Consider the following 19,566-nt stretch of genomic DNA (forward strand, 5'->3'; position numbering starts at 1 on the left):
ACCGGCCGGCGACACGCGTCGGCCGGCACCCTCCCTCCCTCCTTGCCTCCCCTGCCCTCCCTACGCCTCGGCCTCCTTGCCACCGCGCGCGAGCCAGCTCTTCGTCCGCGCGCACTTCGGGCTCGTGCACCCGGGGCACCTGAGCTCGAGCTGTGCGCTCGCAGCGCCAATCTTGCCAGCGTCATAGTCGTTGAGGTGCTTGCTCACAATGTCGGCAAGGGCACGGGCAAAGATCGGCGAGTCGTTGAGCGACTCGGCACGCGTGAGGTGCACACCAAGCTTCTCGGCGTCCTCCTTGACCTCAATGTCGAGCTCGAACAGCGTCTCAATGTGGTCCGAGGTAAAGGCCACGGGCACAAGGCAAATGTCCTTCTTGCCGAGCTTGGCCAGCCCCTCGATCGCCTTGGCCGTCTGCGGGCCCTGCCACGCCTTGGGGCCGACCTTGGACTGCCACGTCAGGCGCCACGGGTTGGAGAAGCCGAGCTCCTGCATGATAGCGTAGACGGTGGCCGCGACCTCGGGGGTGTACGGGTCACCACGGCTACCTCGTCAGTACGCCAACGCGCTGCGCACTCACTTGACAATCTCAATCGGGAGCGAGTGCGCCGAGAACAGCAAGACGACATCTTTTCTCCTGTCCTCGGGGTACGCCTGGAGCGCGGCGCGAATGTTGTGGGCGAACGCCTTGACGAGGCCCTGGTCGGCCGGCCAGCGGTCGATCGCACTCCACTCAACGTCGCCAGTCGCGCCGTAGCCCTGCTTCTTCGCGACGCGGTACAGCTCGTTGAGCGACGACCCGGTCGTCGAGCACGAGTACTGAGGGTACTGCGTGAAGGCCACAGCGCGGGTCACGCCGTCGGCCTTCATCTCATCCAGACACGTCTCGGTGAGCGGCTGCGCGTACCGGAACGCGACGTAGGGCTTGTGTGGCGCCGATCCGGGGTTGAGCTCGTCGAGCAGCGCGCACATGGCCTCGCCCTGCGCCCGCGTCCACTTGAGAATGGGCGACCCGCCACCAATCTCCTTGTACTGCTCCTCAATCTTTGGCGTCCTCCGCTGCGCGATGAATGGCGCAAAGACAGACTGCATAGGCAGAGGGATCAGGTCGTTGTCGTGAAACAGGCGGGAGAGGAAGTCGCCAACCTCGGGGATCTGCGATGTCAGCGGAGACTCTACGGCCGATGATCGGGGCTCACGGTTGAAGGGCCGCCCATGTTCAGCATCACAACGGCTGCGGGGGTTAGTTGGGGAGCTCTGGCAGCGACCGCAAAACAAACCTGTGGGCCTGGAGGTGTCAGTACGGGGCTCACAACGCAACGCGTAGACACTTACGCCTTCTCTGGCTTTGCCGGCGAGTCGCGGACAGTCGCGAGGCAACGGGCGAGCGATGGCCGGGACGACGATGCAGCCGCCCTGCGCGCTGCTGAAGCGGCCGAGTGAGTGGTGATGGGCATTGCGGCGCGTGTATAGTGGTTATGCACAAGAGTGTAGACGCAAAGGAGAGATGTCGTGTCAGCGACCACTTTGTTCGGGCTGTACGATTCCTGTCGGATGCAACATTCGCCGCGTCGGCTCGGCCAGCTTGAAGCCAGTGAGCCAGCCAGCCAGCCAGTGACGCGGGGTGCAATGTCAGGAATCCAGGCACCGGCAGATAACTCTGGGGGGTGAGGTGTGTGGTTTGGGATTAAAAGGAAAAAGAAATAATATTCTGCCACGTGGCACACATGGCATCTCCCTGCACGCCCGCCCCGCAGTGATGAATGTTGGTGAACTTGCTTGGGCCGCAACAAAGGACAAGGGCAACTCTTGACAACAACACACTCTGATCTTTGCCTCTCCCCGCCTCAAAATGGTCCACCCAAAGGACAAGGGGGAGTCATTGACGGCAGAGGACTACCTCTGGTGAGTGTGGTGCTACCCGCATCACCGCGCCCTCTGCACCACCTCGCTAACACCCACAGGCCACTCACCACCATCCGGGACACGCTCCTGCGGCCCGATGTCGAGCGCCAGATCCCCCACGCCAAGGTCAGGCTCTTGCTCAAATGGCACCTCGCGCGTCTCCAGAAGCCATGGGAGCCCTTCAAGCCTGCCTCGAGCCAAGCGCGCACAGCGATACAGGGCACGACGGTGCAGATCCCGGGCACCGACATCAAGATGGACATTAATGCCGGTTCGCGCTCGATCGCGCTCCGCATCTCGGACGCTGTCAACATTAATGAAATCACCTCGTTCCTTCTTTGGAAGTCGTACACGTCGTACTCGATCGAGGAGCCCACACCAGCAAAGGGCAAGAGCGAGGAGGACGCCGTCGTCGACCGCCTCCTCCTCTGGTACGAGCAGGAGCTGCTCGCCGTGCCCCAGATTGTCATGGCGCTATACGTCCCCGCATCGCAGCACACTGGATGGGAGGAGCTCGCGGCCGAGCTTCGCCCCGATATTCTTGGCGACCAGGCGTCGTTCATCGAGTCGTTGTTTAGAGCATTCGGCGGGCTCGCACAAAAGTCGATTGCCAAGGACACGGGGTCTTCTCGAGCGTTGTATCTGTAAGTGTGCGTGTCCCAGACCTCACTGACATTCCTAGGGCAACCCTCCAGCTTCGCCAGCAGGAGACCCTTCTTGACCTCCTCTTCCTCATCCTCTACCAGTTCACCACCCGCCCTGCCGCTGTCTCTGAAGGCTTGATCAAGGGCACAGTTCTGTCAGGTTTTGGAACCGCACAGGCGAATGGCGAAATCTGGCAGAATGACGAGGAGTGCCAGCGCCTCCAGTACCGCATTCGCGACTTGCTCGTGGTCATCGCAGTCGAGGCAATGTGTCTCGCCCAGATCCTCTCTCCCGAGGCAAACGAAGAAGCCGACACTTTCGGCGCCACTCTGCTTCACTCCCGTGACAGACTACACGCCGTCCACTCATTCATCATGGAGCAGACGGAGGACTTGGCACCGGGACACCCAGAAGCCGAGACCGTCTTCCCTCACTATCCCACACCCATCTTGTGCCTCGCATGGGCAGTTGTGCTCCGTTCCCTCCCCCCTCACCTCCAGCCCCCTTCTGGAGAAGACTTCCAACTCGACACGACACACATGAGTGGTGACGACCCAGTAGTCTACCTTGGCGCCGCCACCCGCGCGCTCCGTCTGTCATCGGGCCTGTTCCCCTGGTTCGAGTCGATTCTCCAGGGACCACTCTTTGAAGCCACAAAGGACGCGTTCAGCGGTGACCTGGCTGTCGACATGGCGTCATTGCGGAGGAGTCCCATCAAGGACCTCCTGATCGGCCTGTCTGAATTAATACATATTCAGAGCATCGCCGATCACCCAGGCCTCTATTCCACATGGGTACTGCTGTTCGGAGGCGGTGTGCAAGAGGCCTCAACGTCTCTGGCCAACAACTACTGGGCCGTTGACTACGTGTACGACGAGCGACGGGCCATCCTGGACCACAGCCTCTGGCCCCGCGAGCCGACCTACCTCCCTCGCATTCTTGCAGCTCTCACCGGTGTCAGCTCTGACGACGAGGTCAACCTTGCCCTTACTCAAGTCAGCCCAGTACCCGACGTCTTCGACTATGTCAACGACCTCCCCTTCATTACCATCACAACGCCACACTCTGCCTTTACGATCTCGGGTGAGGACGACAGTGGCCGCATAATAGTCGAGGCCACCGTCGACCTCGAACTCCCTGGAGGCGCTATCATTCCCCGTAGGGCGCGCGGAACTGTCCTCTCTGAAGAGGACGCCCACCCCGCAGTTGTGTCGTGGCGCTTCCGCCAAGCTGGGTGGTCTCTCCTCATCGAGATTCTTCGCGGAGCTGTCGGCCTGGCCGCTTCACCGCGGATCAATAACGAGGCTCGCAGGCTTGAGCTCGTCGATCTCGGCATCCAGAGTGACGATCTCTCGCCAATCCTCTCCTCGGGTCTCAAGCTTCTGCGTTCCGTCCTTCGGTCCTCTGAAGTTGCGTCCCTCCTCGTTCGTAACGGCAGCCCGGGTGACCGCTTCCCAGGACAGTCTCTGCTGGAGCTGGCGTTGGCCGTGCTCACCGACCGCTCTCGCCCTGAGCGCTCTCAGGTCGACTTTGTTGCGGCCAAGCACGCGATCGACATTCTCCAGTCGCTGCTCCTGACAGGCAACGAGGCAATCTGGCAGGCCTTCCGCGCGTCTGGATTCTTCGACTCGCACTCGCGCCGACAGGGCTCTGTTGCCTCGCTCATTCAGAGCGACGGCCTGAGAGGCAAGCACGGATTGACAGCTGCCCTCCTCCGCCTGGTTCGCTCCCTGGCTTCAGCAAACGCTGGTGACGCCCAGGTGGTGCGGTCCGCCGTCAAACTGGTGGTGACCGAGGTGTGGTCGCAATTCTCGGGCTGGCGCTACCAGGACATTTCCAAGCGATACGAAATTGCCTCGCTGCTTATCGAAATCTTTGACATTGTTCTCAGACACCCCCTGGGTGCTGACGGCAAGTCTCCTTCCCCAGCAGCCGCCTACCTCTTCGACGTGTTTGTCAACAACACGTCGCCGCTATCGTACCGCCCCATCGTCGATGTCTTTACACAGTCGTCGCAGCTCGCTACCCGGTTCGTCCAGGCTCGCCGGTGGTCGGATGCCGAGATTGTTTACGCCGCGTTTGACCACGCAACGTCCCTGCTGTCGACGCTTTTGCGCCTCGCTCCAACCCTCAAGGTGTCGGCCAATGCCCTTCCCTTCAGCCTTTTCGCCTCCACCATCGTCACGACCAGCGGTGACAAGATTCAGCTCGTCGACCACCTGTTCGACCTCATTTCCCAGCCCAGCTTGCAGCCTACCGGCCTCAAGCTGCTACTGAGGCTCCTCCGGGTATACTTGGCAACTAGCAGCAGCGGCTCTCAGCGCCCCTCCCTTGCGGGCATGCTTCGTAATCCCAACACGCTCAACAAGATTGCCACAATTGCTGTCAACACTGGCCTCGACGATGTCAAGCCTGACGCATGGGCCCTACTTGGTACTATCATCGCCACCCAGCCCGGATGCGCTGCCATCTTGATCCCATCGCAAAAGGATGGCAAGATCGCCGGCCTACTCAAGCACGCCGTCGACGAGGTGCAGGATTGGAAACTGCAGTTTGCTGAGGCTCCTAGTGGCCTGGTCGCCGTCCTCGGCTGCGTCCAATCCGTCCTCGAATCTGCCAGCGCAAGCAACGCTGTGTCGGCTCTTCGATCTGAGGCTTCCTTCTGGCAGGCTGTGCACGACATCGCCATCAAGTTTGTCGCTCTGCCATCAAGCTTCTCCGACAACATTGCGGCGGACGTGCACAAGTATTCTTACGCAGTTCAAGCCAAAGCCAACGCCACGTCGCTGCTTGCGGCCGAGCTGGCACTGACGCTCGACACGGAAGCTGAGGCGGAAACAAAGACCCAGGAGCTTGTCGTGTCCCTTCTTCGCAACACTGGAGCCCTCGAGGACACAGCCTTGGCCGCCGTCCACACGAGCTGCGACCCCGCATTGCATGCCAACGAGGCCGCCACCATCAAAGCTAATGGTGTCAACCTTGCGCCACTCCGCACTATCAACCTCCCAGAGGAGCGTCAGTATGGAATTCAGTATCTGTACGACGGCGTCCCTGTCATTTTCAACGACTCGGAACGACAGGTCAGCCTCAACAGGTCGATTGCAATCCTCAACCTCAACTGGTCTCAGCTCGATGCCGATGTCAACTACACTAAGTCTTGGCGGCTGCTCCTGGATATTGCTTCCACCATCACCAGCGGTGACGCCCTTGCTTCCAGAGCGGCAGTCAGGGCCGCCAATGCCATTGCGTCGGTTCTCGCGGACGAAGACCGAGGCGGTGATATCATGCTCGCCATTCAGACAGAACGCCTCAGCATTCTCGCCACGCTCCTCGACATTGCCTTGGATCCCGAGACTGAGATTTCCGAGCCCGCTGTCGTCAAGGAGCTCGCAAACTCGGTTCGCAGGATTGTCGAGAGCACACTGTTCCCTCCCATTATCTCCCTCCGACACCCCGAGCTGCCTCCCATCCATCGCCCGGTCCTCCGTCTGCTGCTGCTCCTCTCCCAGGCGCAGGCGGGCAGTGCGGCGGACGAGGTGCGTGAGGTATTGTTCGACTCTGGAGCCACTTTTGCTCTCGATGCGGCAAATGTTGTTCTCGACACAATCCTCCTGCAACCCAACTTGGACGCTGAAAAGGACCTCAGTCTCATAGTCGCGCTCCTTTGTGAGATGAGCCGAGTCTCCACCTCGACGGCAGTGTGGCTAGACAAGCTCATGCAGGTCAACCTCATCCCGCGCAGCTTGGACGTGATTGTCCGCACACGGCCTGTCGAGGACACACTGCCTCCACACTTCCACACCATCCTGCTGCTACACCTCGCCATTGCCAGCAATGGCCCCACAGCTGAAAAGCTGGCAGTCTCTGGCGTTCTGCCGGCATACGCCGACAACGTCGTCGCTGTCGCTGCTGAGGCCGGCCGAATTGACGTGACCAACCCGAACGACAGTTTCCATCGGGCGTGGTGCGAGCTTTTGCAGGTCGTCACTGCCCTTCTGTCCAGTCTACCGGATGCCGCTTCGTTCGCCCGCTCCGATGCCGTTCCATTTGTCCGAGTCGTCTTGCCTCAACTTCTCCACGCCCTCCAGTACGCCGGAGCGGAGCAGCCTCTGTCCGCCCCGGCCCTGGAGGAGATGGAGCTCGTCGCCGACGTCTTCTACGGTCTCGCCAACGCCGTCAAGCCTGGTCCTAACAGCTTGCTCCTGGACTTTGCACCATCGGCCATCGTTTTCCTACGGGGCGTCCAGCACGCCGCGTCGCACCCTCACATATTCAGCAGTTACATCATTCCTTCCAGTGAGGAAGAGCAAGCCGCTCTGGAAAAGGAACGGACATCTGTTGGAGATAACGTGGACATCAGCCTGGCCGATCACAAGGCCTGGCCGACCGTCGCATCTCGCATGGACGCTCTGCTGCGTGTCACGCGGACGATTCTTGTCGCGCTCGTCCGCTTCACCCACTCGTGGGCAAGTCTCAGCGGTGACAGAGAGCCCCACACTCAGTTCCTCCTCCCTTACGACGTGAGTGGCCTGCGCCTAGCTGTTACTGACACTCACAGGACGAGCATGCCCTCTCGCCAACGAGCGATGATCCCATCGGTGTCCTCAACGAGCTGTATCGCGAGATCAACTCGCTGGTTAAACATTCGCCAGAGCATGACGGTGCCGACGGCCTTCAGGCCATGGAGGCAGCAGCCATGCTCTCCCTCACACAACTTTGCGAGAGGCGCATTTTATTCCCGGCCTACAACGCGCCGGCCGACGACTCGATGGACATTGACATTGGCGGACTCGTCAAGCGTCGCGTCTCGTTCAGCACTCCGCAGAATCGCTACCTCGAAGCGCGCAAGGTCCTTGAGGCCGACCTCCAGAGCAACTTGAGCACCACTTCGTCCATGACCAAGCTCCTCGACGTCCTCCGCACTGTTGCGGATCGCGAGTTCCCAGAGTAGACCGCCACCTGTATACCAGCATTTCCATAACCCATAGGGCCCCGCCGCCCCCCCGCACGCCGAAGCGTGATTCATCAATGCATAATTGGAGCTAATGCAGTCTGCCACCATGTTTGGCAGGGTCATTGTACAAGTGTCTAGTGATGGGACCAAGGCAAGCTCTGTTGAGGCAGCCCAAAATGATGGGGGAAGCGAAGAAAAAAAAGTCCTAGCCCGAGGAGTTTAGTCAAGTGAAATGTCCTAGTCCAGAGGACGCGTGTGTGGTTCTAGCACCCGTGGGTGAGCCTGTTGCGAGGGAGTGCAATGTTGGGGTTGGCAGCCATGGCTTGCGGGTAGGTGGTCTGGGGGCCGTTAGTATATGTGCCTGGTGGGGGGTGGGTGCCACTTACAATGTTGGGGTTGTAGTACGCAGGTCCGAGCTGCTTGATGTAGTCCTGCGTGGGGTAACCAGGGGGCTCGCAGCCAATGTTGATGGCCTTGGGGTCCTGATACACGCGAATGTAGTCGACAAGCATCTCGAATGGGAAAAGCGGCGCGAGGCCCTCGTAGTCGACCGCACCAAAGTTTTCAGAGATACCGAGGTTGATGACAATGTACATTGGCTCCTCGGAGATGATGCGCTGGCCGACCTGTGAACGGGCATTCGGCCCCATGGCCGACGAGCGGACGGTCCACGCCTTCTTGTTGTCGCTGATCCACGTAATGTAGCCATTGTCTCGGTCCGGGAGGTACTCGAAACCATAAATGGAAAAGCAACCCGTTTCCTGCGTGTAGCAGTTTTGGTCCGTGTGCGCGGTCGCTGATGTCGCCTGCTGGAATGCAGAGCCGCGGTAATCGTTCAGTTTGACAGTGGTGTTGTCGTAGATGTGAAAGTAGGTGTCGGAAGTGTTGGGCCACGTGTACGATGGGTTGAAGGGGGCCCACTGTGCAGACAGCGAAACACGGCCGTCGAGGTTGCCCTTGTCGTCGACAAAGGCCTCAAAGACGTCAATCTCGGGAGCGGAGCGGCCGACAAGGGAGCCGTCCGAGTGGAGTGGTCCGGGGTGGTTCGGGTCGCCCGGACATGTACAGCGGCTCAGCCGCTGGCCGGGGAGGTACGAGAGGGCATTGTCATACTTCCAGTCACCTTCACCCTCGCGCCACTTGGGCAGGCCGTTGAGGGTCTGGTTGGGAAGCGTACCGATGTCGCACGAGTCGTAAGAGTAGGGCCACAGGCCGTCGAGGGTGCCACCGTATCCTGCTCTTCCGAGGTTACCCAGGGTCCAGATTGCGGGCCACAGGCCGTAGACGTTGCTCTTTCCGGGGAGCGAAACATTTGACTCAATGTAGCCGCCAGTGAAGCAAAAGCGGTTCCACGAGCTCACAAGACCGCCAGTGTAGTTGAGGCCGTGCGACTTGTGGTTGTTGAGCGTGAGGACGAGGTTACCGTCACGGGTGATAATGTTGCGGGGGTCGTACCACTCGAGGTTGTTTGTCGCCCAGTAGTGGAGGTTTTCCGCCTGCCAATACGGGTCGTCTCCATCGTAAAAGGTGCGATTATCGTGGTTGAACTCGTCGGAAAAGACGAGCTGCCACTCCTCGCCAGTGTCCCACGAGACCTTCTTGTACGCCTCGGGCGGGGTGTCGCGGTCAATGAGCGAGTACATGTGCAGGTCTGGAAGCTGGCCAGACGCGTTGATGCCGCCAATGTTGTACCCGCCCATGTGCGAGTAGTTTGGCAGACCGTGGTACGCCGTGACGATTGGGTAGACCATGAACAGGAGAACAAGGATGACGCTGAGGAGGAGAACGCAGCCGAGGTTGCTGGCGCCACGCGGCGTGAGCAGAGCCCGCCACACTGGCATCTTCTTCTGCTCGACATTTGGGTTATGCAAGTCGTCGTCGTCTTCGGGGCCGATGCCCGCCCATTCTGTTGGGTCGACGAGCTGGCGTTAGCATTCGTCTCTCACAAGGTAACCTACCATGCTAACAAACTCTCGCCGTCCCTTTCTGTTGATGCTAAAGTCTCCCACACCGCGTTTCAGCTTGTCGTCGTCGGCGAAATGCATGCCACTTTCGTCGGTCTCGGGCAGCGACAAGACGGAGTGCGTGCTGGCCGTGTAGATCGAGTTTGCGACGCGTGGGCCCTGGTCGTCGCGCTGCTTGCCCTCTGTTCCGGCGATGTACTCGGCCAGCGAAGGAGGGTAAAACGAGTTGAACGACTGCATCGACGCGTGCTTGCCGTCGGCCAGCGTCTCTGGGACTGCCAAGCCACCGTACGCGTCGCCGACCGACGACCGACGCGACTTTGTCTTGTAGTTGCCGTCCAATGACGAGCGGTTCGAGCTCGTCGACGCGGTGCTGTCTGGGCGCCGTTGCCATTTTGATGGCGACGACGTCGACACGCGCAGATCGCGGGGATTGCTGCCATCCTTGACAGGGTATCCGCGCGGATCATACCTAGGGAGCTTCTTGGACGAGCTCTGTGTTGAAGGCTGCGGAGAGACGATACGCGCCGGGGACGTGTACCCCGTGTTGAGATCGCTGTCGTACCCCGTCGCGCCGGTCGACGACGCGCCAGTGCTGCCTCGTGGCGTCATGAACTGGCCCGTGGTGAACATTTGCGCGACGGGTAAGGTTGAGGACGAGGACGTGGATGTGGACTCGCGCTCGGCAGGCACGGCATGCAGGTTCTTGTTTGACGCGAGAGCGTTACTTCGGACGGTGGTCGGCTGGGGAACGGCGGGCGTGTAGATGCTCGCGCCGTCGTTGTCGCCGGCGTTGTTCGCGTCTTCCAGTCTTCTCCGCCACCCGCTGATCACGTTGGAGCCTGCAGAGCGGTACGAGTCGCGATCAGAGTACCCAGAATCGCTGGGACCGGCGTCGCCAAGGCCAAGGCCGCGGTTAGAGCTGGGCTCACCGAGACGCGACCTTAATGAGCCTGGAAACTCGGCGAGGGTGGGTGATAGCGCCGCGCGCCCGCTTGCAGAGAGCACATTGTCTTCATTGTCCGACTGGTGCCAGGTGGTTGGGGGCGAGCCCTTGTCCTTTGTCACGAAAGAGTTGTACGAGACGGTGCGCTCGTTTGCGCCTTCCTTGGCGCGACCGATAAACGCCATCGGCGGAGGCGATAAGGTGGTACAAGCTCGACCGGCGATGTACTAGAAGAGGGGGGAAGGGGGAGGAGGGGAAGGGGACGAAGAAGCGACACTCGAGTCGGTAGTGGTGAAAGAGCTTGATGTACAGGAGATGGAGTAGTGGAGAAACGTGCCGAGTGGAGACGAGGAATGACGATGAAACGGTGGTGGTGGTGGTGGTGGATCGCGCTCGACGGTGCTCGGCGGCAACTCATACACAGTGTGGCTTCCTGCTGATTTGCAGGTCTCAGGAGAGTTGTGATGGGCATTGAGGGGAGGGCAGAGGGGGGGCACCTTGCAAGGGACAGGCAGCAGCAGGCCGAGACCAGCAGCTGATGCTGCCAGGTCCGTCCCCCTCCTCTTCCTTCTCCTCCTCAGTCGCCATGGGACGCACAAGTCGAGAGCAAGCGAGCGGGCTTCAACTCGTGTCGCTGCTTCTGCGGCTGATCCTCTGCTGCTGCTGCTGCTGCTGCTGCTGCTGCTGCTGCTGCTGCTGCTGCTGCTGCTGCTGCTGATGCGTTTGAGTTGCCTAGTACGGCCTGAATGCCGTGACAACCCCAAGAGGTAAAACGGCCAGTCCCTTGCTCTCTCCCGACCCTTGGAGCGAAAAGCCGCAGTAGTGTGCCGTGCGGGGTGTGCCGTGGATCGCAGCATGAAACAGGCTCTGGGCAACCACGAGGCGCGGGAACGACCGCCGCTGTCATCCCAACTCTGCAACTGCCGCTCGCACGCAGGCCGGCGTGCGTGCTCTTTGTGCTGCTGAGCCAGAGCCAGAGCCAAACTGTAAACAGCACACTCGAGACGAGTCAGGGAGAGCCGTTCCTCATGTACTTACCATGGTGTGACTGTTGTGCGAGATGCAGCTCGTCGAGCTCGCTGGCAATAGCACTCCCCCTACGACGCGTCAGATTTACTCGAAGATTGCCATCAGCCCATAGGGTAAGACAAGGGGCGGCGCCCTCGTCGTCTGTCGCTCGAACACCTCCGAAACCCTGTGGCGCAGGGGCACACACACACACACTGCCGCGAGCCGGCCGGCTGCCTGGTGTGTGTGCGAGTCGCGGCCCGCCCCTCAAACGCGTCGCGCGTCGGGCAAAATGCAATGTTTGTGCTGTGACAACAAGTCCAAATGTGCACCGTGCAGCTAGCGAAGAAAGCTATTCCCGACGACGAGTGAAAGGGGGCACTCACCCACTGCACGGATGCAACACCCACTGCTACCCACTCATGCATCCACACTAGCCTGTTCCCGTCAACGGCCTCGCTGCCCGTGCATGACACTGTCCACCAGCCATCTCGGGCCAGCATGCCAGCATCGCCGTCATTAGTGCAACTCCATCACTACGGCGGCGACCACGTTGGATGCTTCTTACAGTATGGTACCTGTGCTGCAACGAACGTTGAAACGTGCAGACCTTGTCTCTCGGCCCCTCGCGATAGCCTTGTTCGCTGCCCTCGCGATCTGCTGCGAGTAATCCCCCGAATGGTAACTGTGCGTCGTAGGTGCGTCGTGGGTGCGTGGCAAGTCTTGTCGTCGTCTCCAGGCACTGGGGTGGTGGGGTGGGGCTCGTGGGTGGTGGGGTGGACTGGGGTGGGCCACTCGTCACTGATTACAATGGCTGACGAGTGGACATTTGCTTCCGAAGGCGAAGGCTTAGAATTATGTAATATTCCCCCCACGCGACATTATGTAAGGTACATCTCGCCACGAGCCTCGGGATTTGCGGCAAAAAAACCCAGTGGCAGACCAAGCCTCGAAAACGACTGCCGAGAGTTTTGGCAGTCGACAGCGTGCGCTGGCTGGGTGCGGGTGCCGCCTTGAACGCTGGCCCGGCGCATCCTCTCGTCCTCTCCATCCCCCGCCCAAGTCATCGGCACCTTCAAGCACACACCTCGACCAGTTCAACTTATCAAAACCGGACCCCCTCACTCGGACCAGTCACGATGCTCATCAGCAAGCAGAACCGCCGCATCGTGAGTGTGGAAAGCGGGCGACGGGTCGTTGAGGAGTGGACAAAAGTTGTCGCGGTCCCGCGCTCGACTGGTCTCCCTCGACGCCGTCGCCTCGCGCGCAGTTGACGAGACTTGTCCGTACTAACATGTCCAGATTTACGAGCAGCTCTTCAAGGAGGGCGTCCTCGTCGCCCCCAAGGAGTTCAACCGCCCCTCGCACCCCGACCTCACCACGGTCCCCAACCTCGAGGTCATCAAGGCGATGCAGTCGCTCACCTCGAAGGGCTACGTCAAGACCCAGTTCTCGTGGCAGTGGTACTACTACACCCTCACCGACGAGGGCCTCGCCTACCTCCGCGAGTACCTCCACCTCCCCGCCGAGATCGTGCCCGTGACCCACACCAAGCCCGCCCGCCCCGCCGGCCGCCCCGCCGGCTACGGCGCTGGCCGTGAGGGCGGCTACCGTGCCCCCCGTGGCGACCGCGAGGGTGGCTACCGCCGCCGCGACGACGCCGCTGGCGACAAGGAGGGTGCTGGTGGTGACTACCGCCCCCGCTTCGGCGGTGTTGGCCGTGGCGCCGGTGCCCCCGCCTCGTAAAATGCTCGAGAGAGAGTCTCTCTTCTCGGCTTTTCTACTGGGATGACAGGTGCCCATTCGTCTCGACATCGCCTAGTCTTGTAGTCTATGCATTCGGGCGTTTGGTGCTTGATTAATGGAGCGTGCAGAGAGTGAAGTAGGGAGGCTGGGCCAGTTGCAACTGATGTTGGAGGGGTCGACCACAGCCAGAAGAAGTGGGCTAAAGATGGTTGCGAGACCCTAGAATGAGGATAAGCTCACGATTAATGGCTGCAGGTAATGACTTTGTTATCAGTTATTATGAGAAAACGAACAACAAACCTGGTCCACGCCTCAATGCTCGCAGCTGCTCAGACACGGGCTGGCAAGTGCAACAACGGTTAGCAGTCACTCTGTGATCTTGGTCGCCTCCCCCCCGCATACACATACGTGCATTGAAAGTCCGAAGCAAGGAAAATCTATTGCAGCTACGTACAGCGAGTACCGAGGTAGGTCGGGCGTGAGATATCGCTCCGTGCCGCACAATGTCTCCATGTGCCGTCCTCCACGCCAGGCCGACACACTCTAAACCACATAATGATACAGTGGTTAAACAACTCGCCCGCTTACGCCTTGATAGCGGCCTGGCGAGCCTTGTTGGCGGCCTCAATCCTGGCCTGGTTGGTCTTGGCAACGGCGTAGACGATACCGGCCACACCACCGACCAGGATAGCCGAGACCGAGCCGACAGTGACGGCGTTGCCAAAGAAGAGCATACCTGATGCGGCGACAGGGAGCTTGTTGAGGGCACCGACCATCGAGTAGGTGGTCGAACCGCAGATACGGACACACCAGGCCGTGCTGTACGAGATGAAGACAGCGGCGGCACCGGAGAACGTGATGGCGGAAAGGAGGACGGCACGGTTGTCGGCGGGGAAGTTTTTCGACAGGGACTCGACACCCCAGTTCTCAAAGAGGAGGGACGAGATGACGAGGAAGGGGATGGACAGGAGGTTGTTGTAGAACATCGAGTCCCAGTCCTTGAAGCCAGTGACCTTGATGCGCTTGCGCATGAAGAGGACGTAGGCGGCCGAGAACAGGCAGTTGGCGGCCATCCAGAGGTAACCAACGTTGAAGCCGCCAATGCTGGCCTTGGCAGCATCACCACCGTCGTCGGTGAGGTAGGCAATGACCGAAGAGCCGACCATCAAGCTGAACGAGCAGAGGGTGAGGCCGGTGACGACACCGCTGAACATGAAGACCTCGCCATAGGCAATGAGGATGATGGTCAGGTTCTTGAAGATACTGGACAAGAGGTCAGCTTGGGCACAGAACGATCGTCACAAAGTGATACTTGCGTGTACACGGGGATGGAGAGGAATTGCTGGAGTCGCGCGTCAGTCGGGGTCCACGTGGATAATTCCCATAATATTGCACTTGACACTCACCAGAGACTTGGAGCCAGTGTAGATGACGGCAACGAGAAGAGCCGAGATGGGCCACCATGCCTTTGCGTCCTTGACATCAAAGTCACGGACTGGAGCGTCAGATCGGGCGGCGGGGAATGGAATGACCGGGGCGGGAGTCGTGGGCAACGCAAACACCGTCCGTGGCCAAACAAACTCACAAGTAATCAGACCCATACGCTTGACCGTGACGACGGCGAGGACACAGACCGTCGACTGGATAGCGAGGAGGAGGAAAGTCATGTCGAAGTTTGCTCCAGACACGACATACTGAGAGCTGTGTCAGTGTGTGGCTCGTGACATGTGGAGTTGAATGGGTGGCTGAGCAGGGTGTGTGTGTGTGAAGCCAATCTACGCCACGTTGCCGCGGGTTCGTCGTCTGCGTCGTGTGTGCTGCGGCACAGCTGACGACCGGGAATGTTCGAATGTGTGCGTACGAGCGAGCGGCATGTCGCAAGCCTGACACTGGGAACCCTGGACAACCACATACCTTGTTGACAACCGTCATCATGATCGACGCGGCGCAGTAGTTGAGAATGGGCAGAATCTGCTCCTTGCCTGTTGGCGTGGTCGTCTCGGCGACCTTTGCCTCGTACTGTGGCGATGAGGGCCCCCTCGCACCGCCGAGGTTGGCGAGGAAGGCCTCCTTGTCCTCATCGCCGCGGCGCTCAGTGGCGTTGGTGTTGCCGTACATGCTCGAGCTCGACGCGGTGCGGTTGAGGGGTGGTGAGCCGGACCGAGAGAGGCTCGGCGTCGGGACAAACGGCTTGGACATGCTGGGAGAACGCGAAGGGGACGAAATGGTGGCTAGGTGCACTGCGGCAGTGGGTGGTCAAGGCAGGCAAAGTAGGGGCACACAAGTGGGCAGGACGAGGCGCGCTGTGGTGAAAGCACGGACCGGCGAGCGCGCGGGGTGATTAAAAGGTGGGGGAGGGGGAGGAAGAAGACGAAGAGAAGGATAAGAAGAAGAATGTGTGCGAGACGTTGTTGTTGTCAAGCAAAGAAAAGAGGAAGGAGGAGATGAGAGGAGAGAGAGAGAGGAAGGACGAATGGAGTAGTAGTAGTAGTGTAGTAGAGCGGCGTCGTGTCGATGTGGGATGGTGCAAAATGGCTGAGCTGCGACGACGACGTGCCAGCAGTGTGTCTGTGCCTAGCAGCAGCAGCAATAGTTGGTGGTGGTGGTGACCGCTACGGTGGCTACGGTGGGTGGGTGGCAGTAGTGCGCGCTGGGCGGGAGAGGGGGCAAAGGGGCCTAAAGGGCAACATGGCGACGCCCCCCAGGCAAAACCAAGGCAGGCAGGCAGGCAGGGTGGGAGGCGGCAAGGCACAAAGAGCAGCACTCTGGCCTGTCGAGCCTAGCCTAACTGACGGGGGAGCCGGCCAGGTGGTAAAGTGGGGGGGCACAAGGGACAAGCAGTCAGGCGGGACTAAACGACAGGTGCGTGGCGTCGACGCGGGTTAGGTTTGCAGTGGTGATCACTGCACGCCGAAGTACACGTCCTCCTTGCTCTGTTGCAGCCAGCCTGTCCCTTCCCTTCGGATCCCCTCAGGGACTCGAGCCGCAGAGAAAAGAAGAAAAAGATTCAGCGTTCGTCAGGTCCACGCCTCGGTCCCTCGGACGCGTGCCGCCCTCAAACACTACACAATGGAGGTGTGCGAATCACCGTAAGAGGGCAACAAGGCAAGGCGACAACAGGCAGGCAGGCAGCGTCCGACGGATTTCAGTGCACACCTCATATGAGGGCCAAGACTCTCGCAGCCAGCGCAAGCCAGATCTCCTGCTACATCCAGTACCAGTCAGTCGGACTGACGCGACTGCGCCGCGCGCACCGTTATCACCTCCCTGTCCTCCCAATTCCCGTCATACTACTGCGCGCCTCCCGAGAGCCCGAGAAGAAACACGAGCGAGCGAACGCGTTTGTCAAACGCTGCCGCGACCCTGGCCCCACGGCATCGCGTCTTGCCCACGCCTGAATTAATGGAACATATGTCTGTTGACGGCATCCTCCTGCGGACTCCTACGCACGCTCATTGATCGGCAAGGCAAAGACTTTTTTTTTTGCGTTTGCACCCGCGGTAAGCTCTGACTGTGCGGCACGGCAATGGGCGGAGGTTTCCAGCGGCAAGCGGCTGTTGCTGCCACAATGGCAGATTCACGCACGAAACAAACTCTGTAGCGACTAGCGACACAATGCATGATGTGGGATATGCAGCCTCTACGCTGGTGGGTTGGGGTTGGTCGGCGCTGCGCCCCCTGTGCCTGCGGCGGGGGGTGCAGGTGCAGGTGCGACAGGCACACTGGCTGCACCTGGCGCCGGCGCCGCCGTCGACGCCGATGGCGCAGCAGCTGGAGCTTGAGCCGGGGCAGTGGCAGTGGCGTTGGACGCGCTGCTGCTCGCGCCACTCGCACTTGGGGCCGGAGTTGTGGTAGCTTTTGGTGCGCCTGACACAGCCGGTGCACCGGGTGCACCATTCGGGGCCGACCCGGCCGCTGCTGGCTTTGCTTGAACGTTAAGCAGCCGCGCGAGCGCCTGCAGCTGCTGCTGAGTGCATGCCCCTAGATCGCTGCGACGCGTCAATCGCCGGACCCCAAACTCTGTAGCAGACCACTCACATTGACAACGTCACGTGCTTTTTATCTTCAGTCGTGCGGACGACTGTGGCTGGCGCCTTTGGCCCTGCGGGGTCGGCGGGGAGGACAATGATGCGGCTTTGTACAAATTGTGGGATGAGATTCCTGCGTGAGTCAGTCAGCGGGGGGCCGAAGGACGCCGCGGCGGCGACGTACATTGCAACGGTGATGATGATGGGCTGTTGGGTGCTCTTGACTGGTGTTCCAGCGGCTGCCGGTGGTCGGGCCTGGGCACTGCTGGCAGCAGCAGGCGCTGCTGGAGCCGCTGTAGACGGCTGCCCGGGCGTGACATGGCTAACTGCGGGCTGGGTTGCGCCACCGCGCCCCCGACCACGGGGTCGCCCTCGTGGTCGGCCACGCACGGGTGCAGTTGGTGTTGCTGGGGTCGATGCAGTTGCTGGCTTGACAGCTGCGACGGCAGCTACAGGAGTGGCAGGGGCTGGCGGACGAGCGACAGCCGGAACAGTAGCCGTAGCAACTGGGACGGTGGGCATGCTCACCGCCGCAACTGCCGGCACTGCTGGGGCAACATGAGGGGCGGCGAGCGGAGCGGCTGCAACAACGGGCGCGACGTTGGGCGCTGCCAGTGCACTTGCTGTCGCCGGTACCGGTGTCGCCACTGATGGCCCAGCCTGTGCAGCGACGACGGGCACGGGGGGTGCGGGTGGTGGAGGCGCCGCCAACGCCGCTGCGCGCGCAGCTTCGGCCTGCTTGCGTGCCTCCTCCTCTCGCCGCCGTGTCTCCTCCTCCCGCCGCTTGGCCTCTTCCGCTCGCCGCTTGGCCTCCTCTGCTCGCCTCTTGGCCTCCTCCTCCTTGCGTTTGGCGTCCTCGATCTTCTTGCGCGCCTCTTCCTCGAGGCGCAGCTTCTCCAGCTCCTTGGCACGGACGGCCTCCTCGGCCTTGCGCCGCTCCGCCTCGATGGCGTCCCACTTGCCCTTCTCGATCTTGAGGTTGGCTTGCACAACCTGAAGCTCTTCACGGACTTGTGCCGTTGACGATTGGAGGAAGCTGATCATTGATGGCAGGTCGGCCATGTGCTGGTGGGTTAGGCACGAGCTCCAGCGGCGTGGTACCCACATTCCCCTCCAGCCGTCGGGCTTTGGCAAAGCGGTCTCGGATGTTGATAATGCGGTACACAAGCTCGCCCGACTCCTTTAGACCTAGGGCCGAGTCAGCGAGATGGCGCGACAACAGCAGTGACAACACTGACCTTCCTCCTCGGTTGGCGGAACGGCGAGCTCCTCGTCGTGGATCTGCCAAACATGGTATGGCAGCAGCCTGTCAAATGCTTCCTCGTAGGTTGCGAACCTGTTCGGCTGTTCGGGAAACAATGTCTCGTGCTGGTCCAGGGCTAGCGCCAATCCCAGGCTGTTGTTGTGATGTGTCCAAGGAAGGTAGGTGAGAAGCGACAATCACACACAGCATCAGAGGAAGGAAGCACCATCAGTATCCAGCCCCTTCTCTTTCAGTTTCACTCACGCCTCGGCGCGCTGCTCGACTTGGGCAATCTCATCCTCGGTGTACTCGAGGGCGGCGAGTGCGCGCTTCCGCTTCGCAGGGACGCTTGGGCCCGGTTCGTCGCGTCGTGGTCTGGCAGCGGGGGCAGGCTGCTGGGCCGAGCCCGGCGTCGACGGCGGGGACGCTATCTGCGCTGCCGGGGTCGCGGGGTTGGTCGTGGGTGCCGGGGTGGGGGTGGGGCTGGCATTGGGCGGCGCGGCGGGCGTGGTAGGGAGCGGTGTGGATGTGCGGGCTGCGGGTGTCGAGGGGCCCGCCGTGGCTGGTTTGGATGATGATGGTGCTGCTGCTGGTGACTGGTACGCTTGCGGAGGGGTTGAAGCTGCTGCAGTCTCGCCTGCCATGCTTGCTAGTAGGATTGTTGTCGCCGGACGTCCTCCACCGGGTCGCGTTGGCCAGTGGTCGGTCGGCAACGATTAGTAGCAGCGTGCAATGACGACGGACGGAAAGAGAGAGTAAAGTCAGAATCTCGTGCAACTGGGATTAATTCGGCGTTATTTGATTATCCGGGTCTGCGCCAACGCAAGCCTTCAGTGGTGGTAACACAACGAGAATAGAGAGATGATGGGATTGAAGACAAGGTTGATCGCGAGCAGCCATCAAGGACTCGGGGCAGCGGGTCGCATTCATGACGAGCAGTAGCAGCAGCAGCAACAATGACAGGTGGCAGGCAGCTGGCAGCAGTTCGAGCGAGGCAAGTCTTGGCCTAAAGACCCCGCCGCAAAAAGACCAGAGCCCATCACGAACAATGACAATGGCCGCCAGCCTCTACCAGAAATAAAACCAGGGGAACGGATAGGTTTGACCACGTGGAAAGATTATGACGGTTA

At 60.7% G+C, this 19,566-nt stretch overlaps 6 protein-coding genes across 6 annotated transcripts; 2 read left to right on the forward strand and 4 right to left on the reverse strand.

Annotated features, from left to right (window-relative positions):
- Positions 1 to 60: 60 nt before the first annotated feature.
- Positions 61 to 1,454, reverse strand: fech (Ferrochelatase, mitochondrial; the record flags this gene model as incomplete). The annotated part of the gene is made up of 5 exons (XM_062771522.1): positions 61 to 541; positions 578 to 1,152; positions 1,197 to 1,231; positions 1,278 to 1,285; positions 1,333 to 1,454. 5 exons carry the CDS (start codon positions 1,452 to 1,454, stop codon positions 61 to 63), a joined length of 1,221 nt encoding a protein of 406 aa, XP_062627506.1.
- A 373-nt stretch (positions 1,455 to 1,827) lies between these two features.
- NUP188 (Nucleoporin) lies at positions 1,828 to 7,591 on the forward strand. Its single transcript, XM_062771523.1, has 4 exons — positions 1,828 to 1,902; positions 1,962 to 2,546; positions 2,585 to 7,067; positions 7,106 to 7,591. Exons 1-4 carry the CDS (start codon positions 1,850 to 1,852, stop codon positions 7,496 to 7,498), a joined length of 5,514 nt encoding a protein of 1,837 aa, XP_062627507.1. The 5' UTR covers positions 1,828 to 1,849; the 3' UTR covers positions 7,499 to 7,591.
- A 173-nt stretch (positions 7,592 to 7,764) lies between these two features.
- Positions 7,765 to 10,596, reverse strand: KRE6_0 (Beta-glucan synthesis-associated protein KRE6; the record flags this gene model as incomplete). The annotated part of the gene is made up of 2 exons (XM_062771524.1): positions 7,765 to 9,423; positions 9,460 to 10,596. 2 exons carry the CDS (start codon positions 10,594 to 10,596, stop codon positions 7,765 to 7,767), a joined length of 2,796 nt encoding a protein of 931 aa, XP_062627508.1.
- A 1,880-nt stretch (positions 10,597 to 12,476) lies between these two features.
- rps1002 (40S ribosomal protein S10-B) lies at positions 12,477 to 13,281 on the forward strand. Its single transcript, XM_062771525.1, has 2 exons — positions 12,477 to 12,588; positions 12,722 to 13,281. Exons 1-2 carry the CDS (start codon positions 12,559 to 12,561, stop codon positions 13,163 to 13,165), a joined length of 474 nt encoding a protein of 157 aa, XP_062627509.1. The 5' UTR covers positions 12,477 to 12,558; the 3' UTR covers positions 13,166 to 13,281.
- Positions 13,282 to 13,562: 281 nt separating this feature from the next.
- GMT1 (GDP-mannose transporter 1) lies at positions 13,563 to 15,666 on the reverse strand. The gene is made up of 5 exons (XM_062771526.1): positions 15,080 to 15,666; positions 14,751 to 14,859; positions 14,572 to 14,660; positions 14,488 to 14,507; positions 13,563 to 14,428 (listed from the first exon to the last, which is right to left on the reverse strand). Exons 1-5 carry the CDS (start codon positions 15,362 to 15,364, stop codon positions 13,750 to 13,752), a joined length of 1,182 nt encoding a protein of 393 aa, XP_062627510.1. The 5' UTR covers positions 15,365 to 15,666; the 3' UTR covers positions 13,563 to 13,749.
- A 1,123-nt stretch (positions 15,667 to 16,789) lies between these two features.
- Positions 16,790 to 19,080, reverse strand: PF13_0198_0 (Reticulocyte-binding protein 2 a; the record flags this gene model as incomplete). The annotated part of the gene is made up of 6 exons (XM_062771527.1): positions 16,790 to 17,154; positions 17,204 to 17,326; positions 17,378 to 18,258; positions 18,299 to 18,381; positions 18,432 to 18,589; positions 18,701 to 19,080. 6 exons carry the CDS (start codon positions 19,078 to 19,080, stop codon positions 16,806 to 16,808), a joined length of 1,974 nt encoding a protein of 657 aa, XP_062627511.1. The 3' UTR covers positions 16,790 to 16,805.
- Positions 19,081 to 19,566: the final 486 nt, after the last annotated feature.

The sequence above is a fragment of the Vanrija pseudolonga genome, chromosome 3 (genome assembly GCF_020906515.1).
Source record: "Vanrija pseudolonga chromosome 3, complete sequence".
NCBI lineage: Eukaryota > Fungi > Basidiomycota > Tremellomycetes > Trichosporonales > Trichosporonaceae > Vanrija > Vanrija pseudolonga.

What these genes read in the sequence shown, in the direction of transcription:
- NUP188 (XM_062771523.1), top strand. Translation starts at nt 1,850, where the DNA reads ATGGTCCACCCAAAGGACAAGGGGGAGTCATTGACGGCAGAGGACTAC. An exon ending in ACGGCAGAGGACTACCTCTG is followed by an intron (nt 1,903 to 1,961) that starts GTGAGTGTGGTG and finishes TAACACCCACAG; the next exon opens with GCCACTCACCACCATCCGGG. An exon ending in AGTTCCTCCTCCCTTACGAC is followed by an intron (nt 7,068 to 7,105) that starts GTGAGTGGCCTG and finishes TGACACTCACAG; the next exon opens with GACGAGCATGCCCTCTCGCC.
- GMT1 (XM_062771526.1), bottom strand. Translation starts at nt 15,364, where the DNA reads ATGTCCAAGCCGTTTGTCCCGACGCCGAGCCTCTCTCGGTCCGGCTCA. An exon ending in ACACTGGCTCCAAGTCTCTG is followed by an intron (nt 14,508 to 14,571) that starts GTGAGTGTCAAG and finishes GCGCGACTCCAG; the next exon opens with CAATTCCTCTCCATCCCCGT. An exon ending in CAATTCCTCTCCATCCCCGT is followed by an intron (nt 14,429 to 14,487) that starts GTACACGCAAGT and finishes CCTCTTGTCCAG; the next exon opens with TATCTTCAAGAACCTGACCA.
- rps1002 (XM_062771525.1), top strand. Translation starts at nt 12,559, where the DNA reads ATGCTCATCAGCAAGCAGAACCGCCGCATC. An exon ending in GCAAGCAGAACCGCCGCATC is followed by an intron (nt 12,589 to 12,721) that starts GTGAGTGTGGAA and finishes TAACATGTCCAG; the next exon opens with ATTTACGAGCAGCTCTTCAA.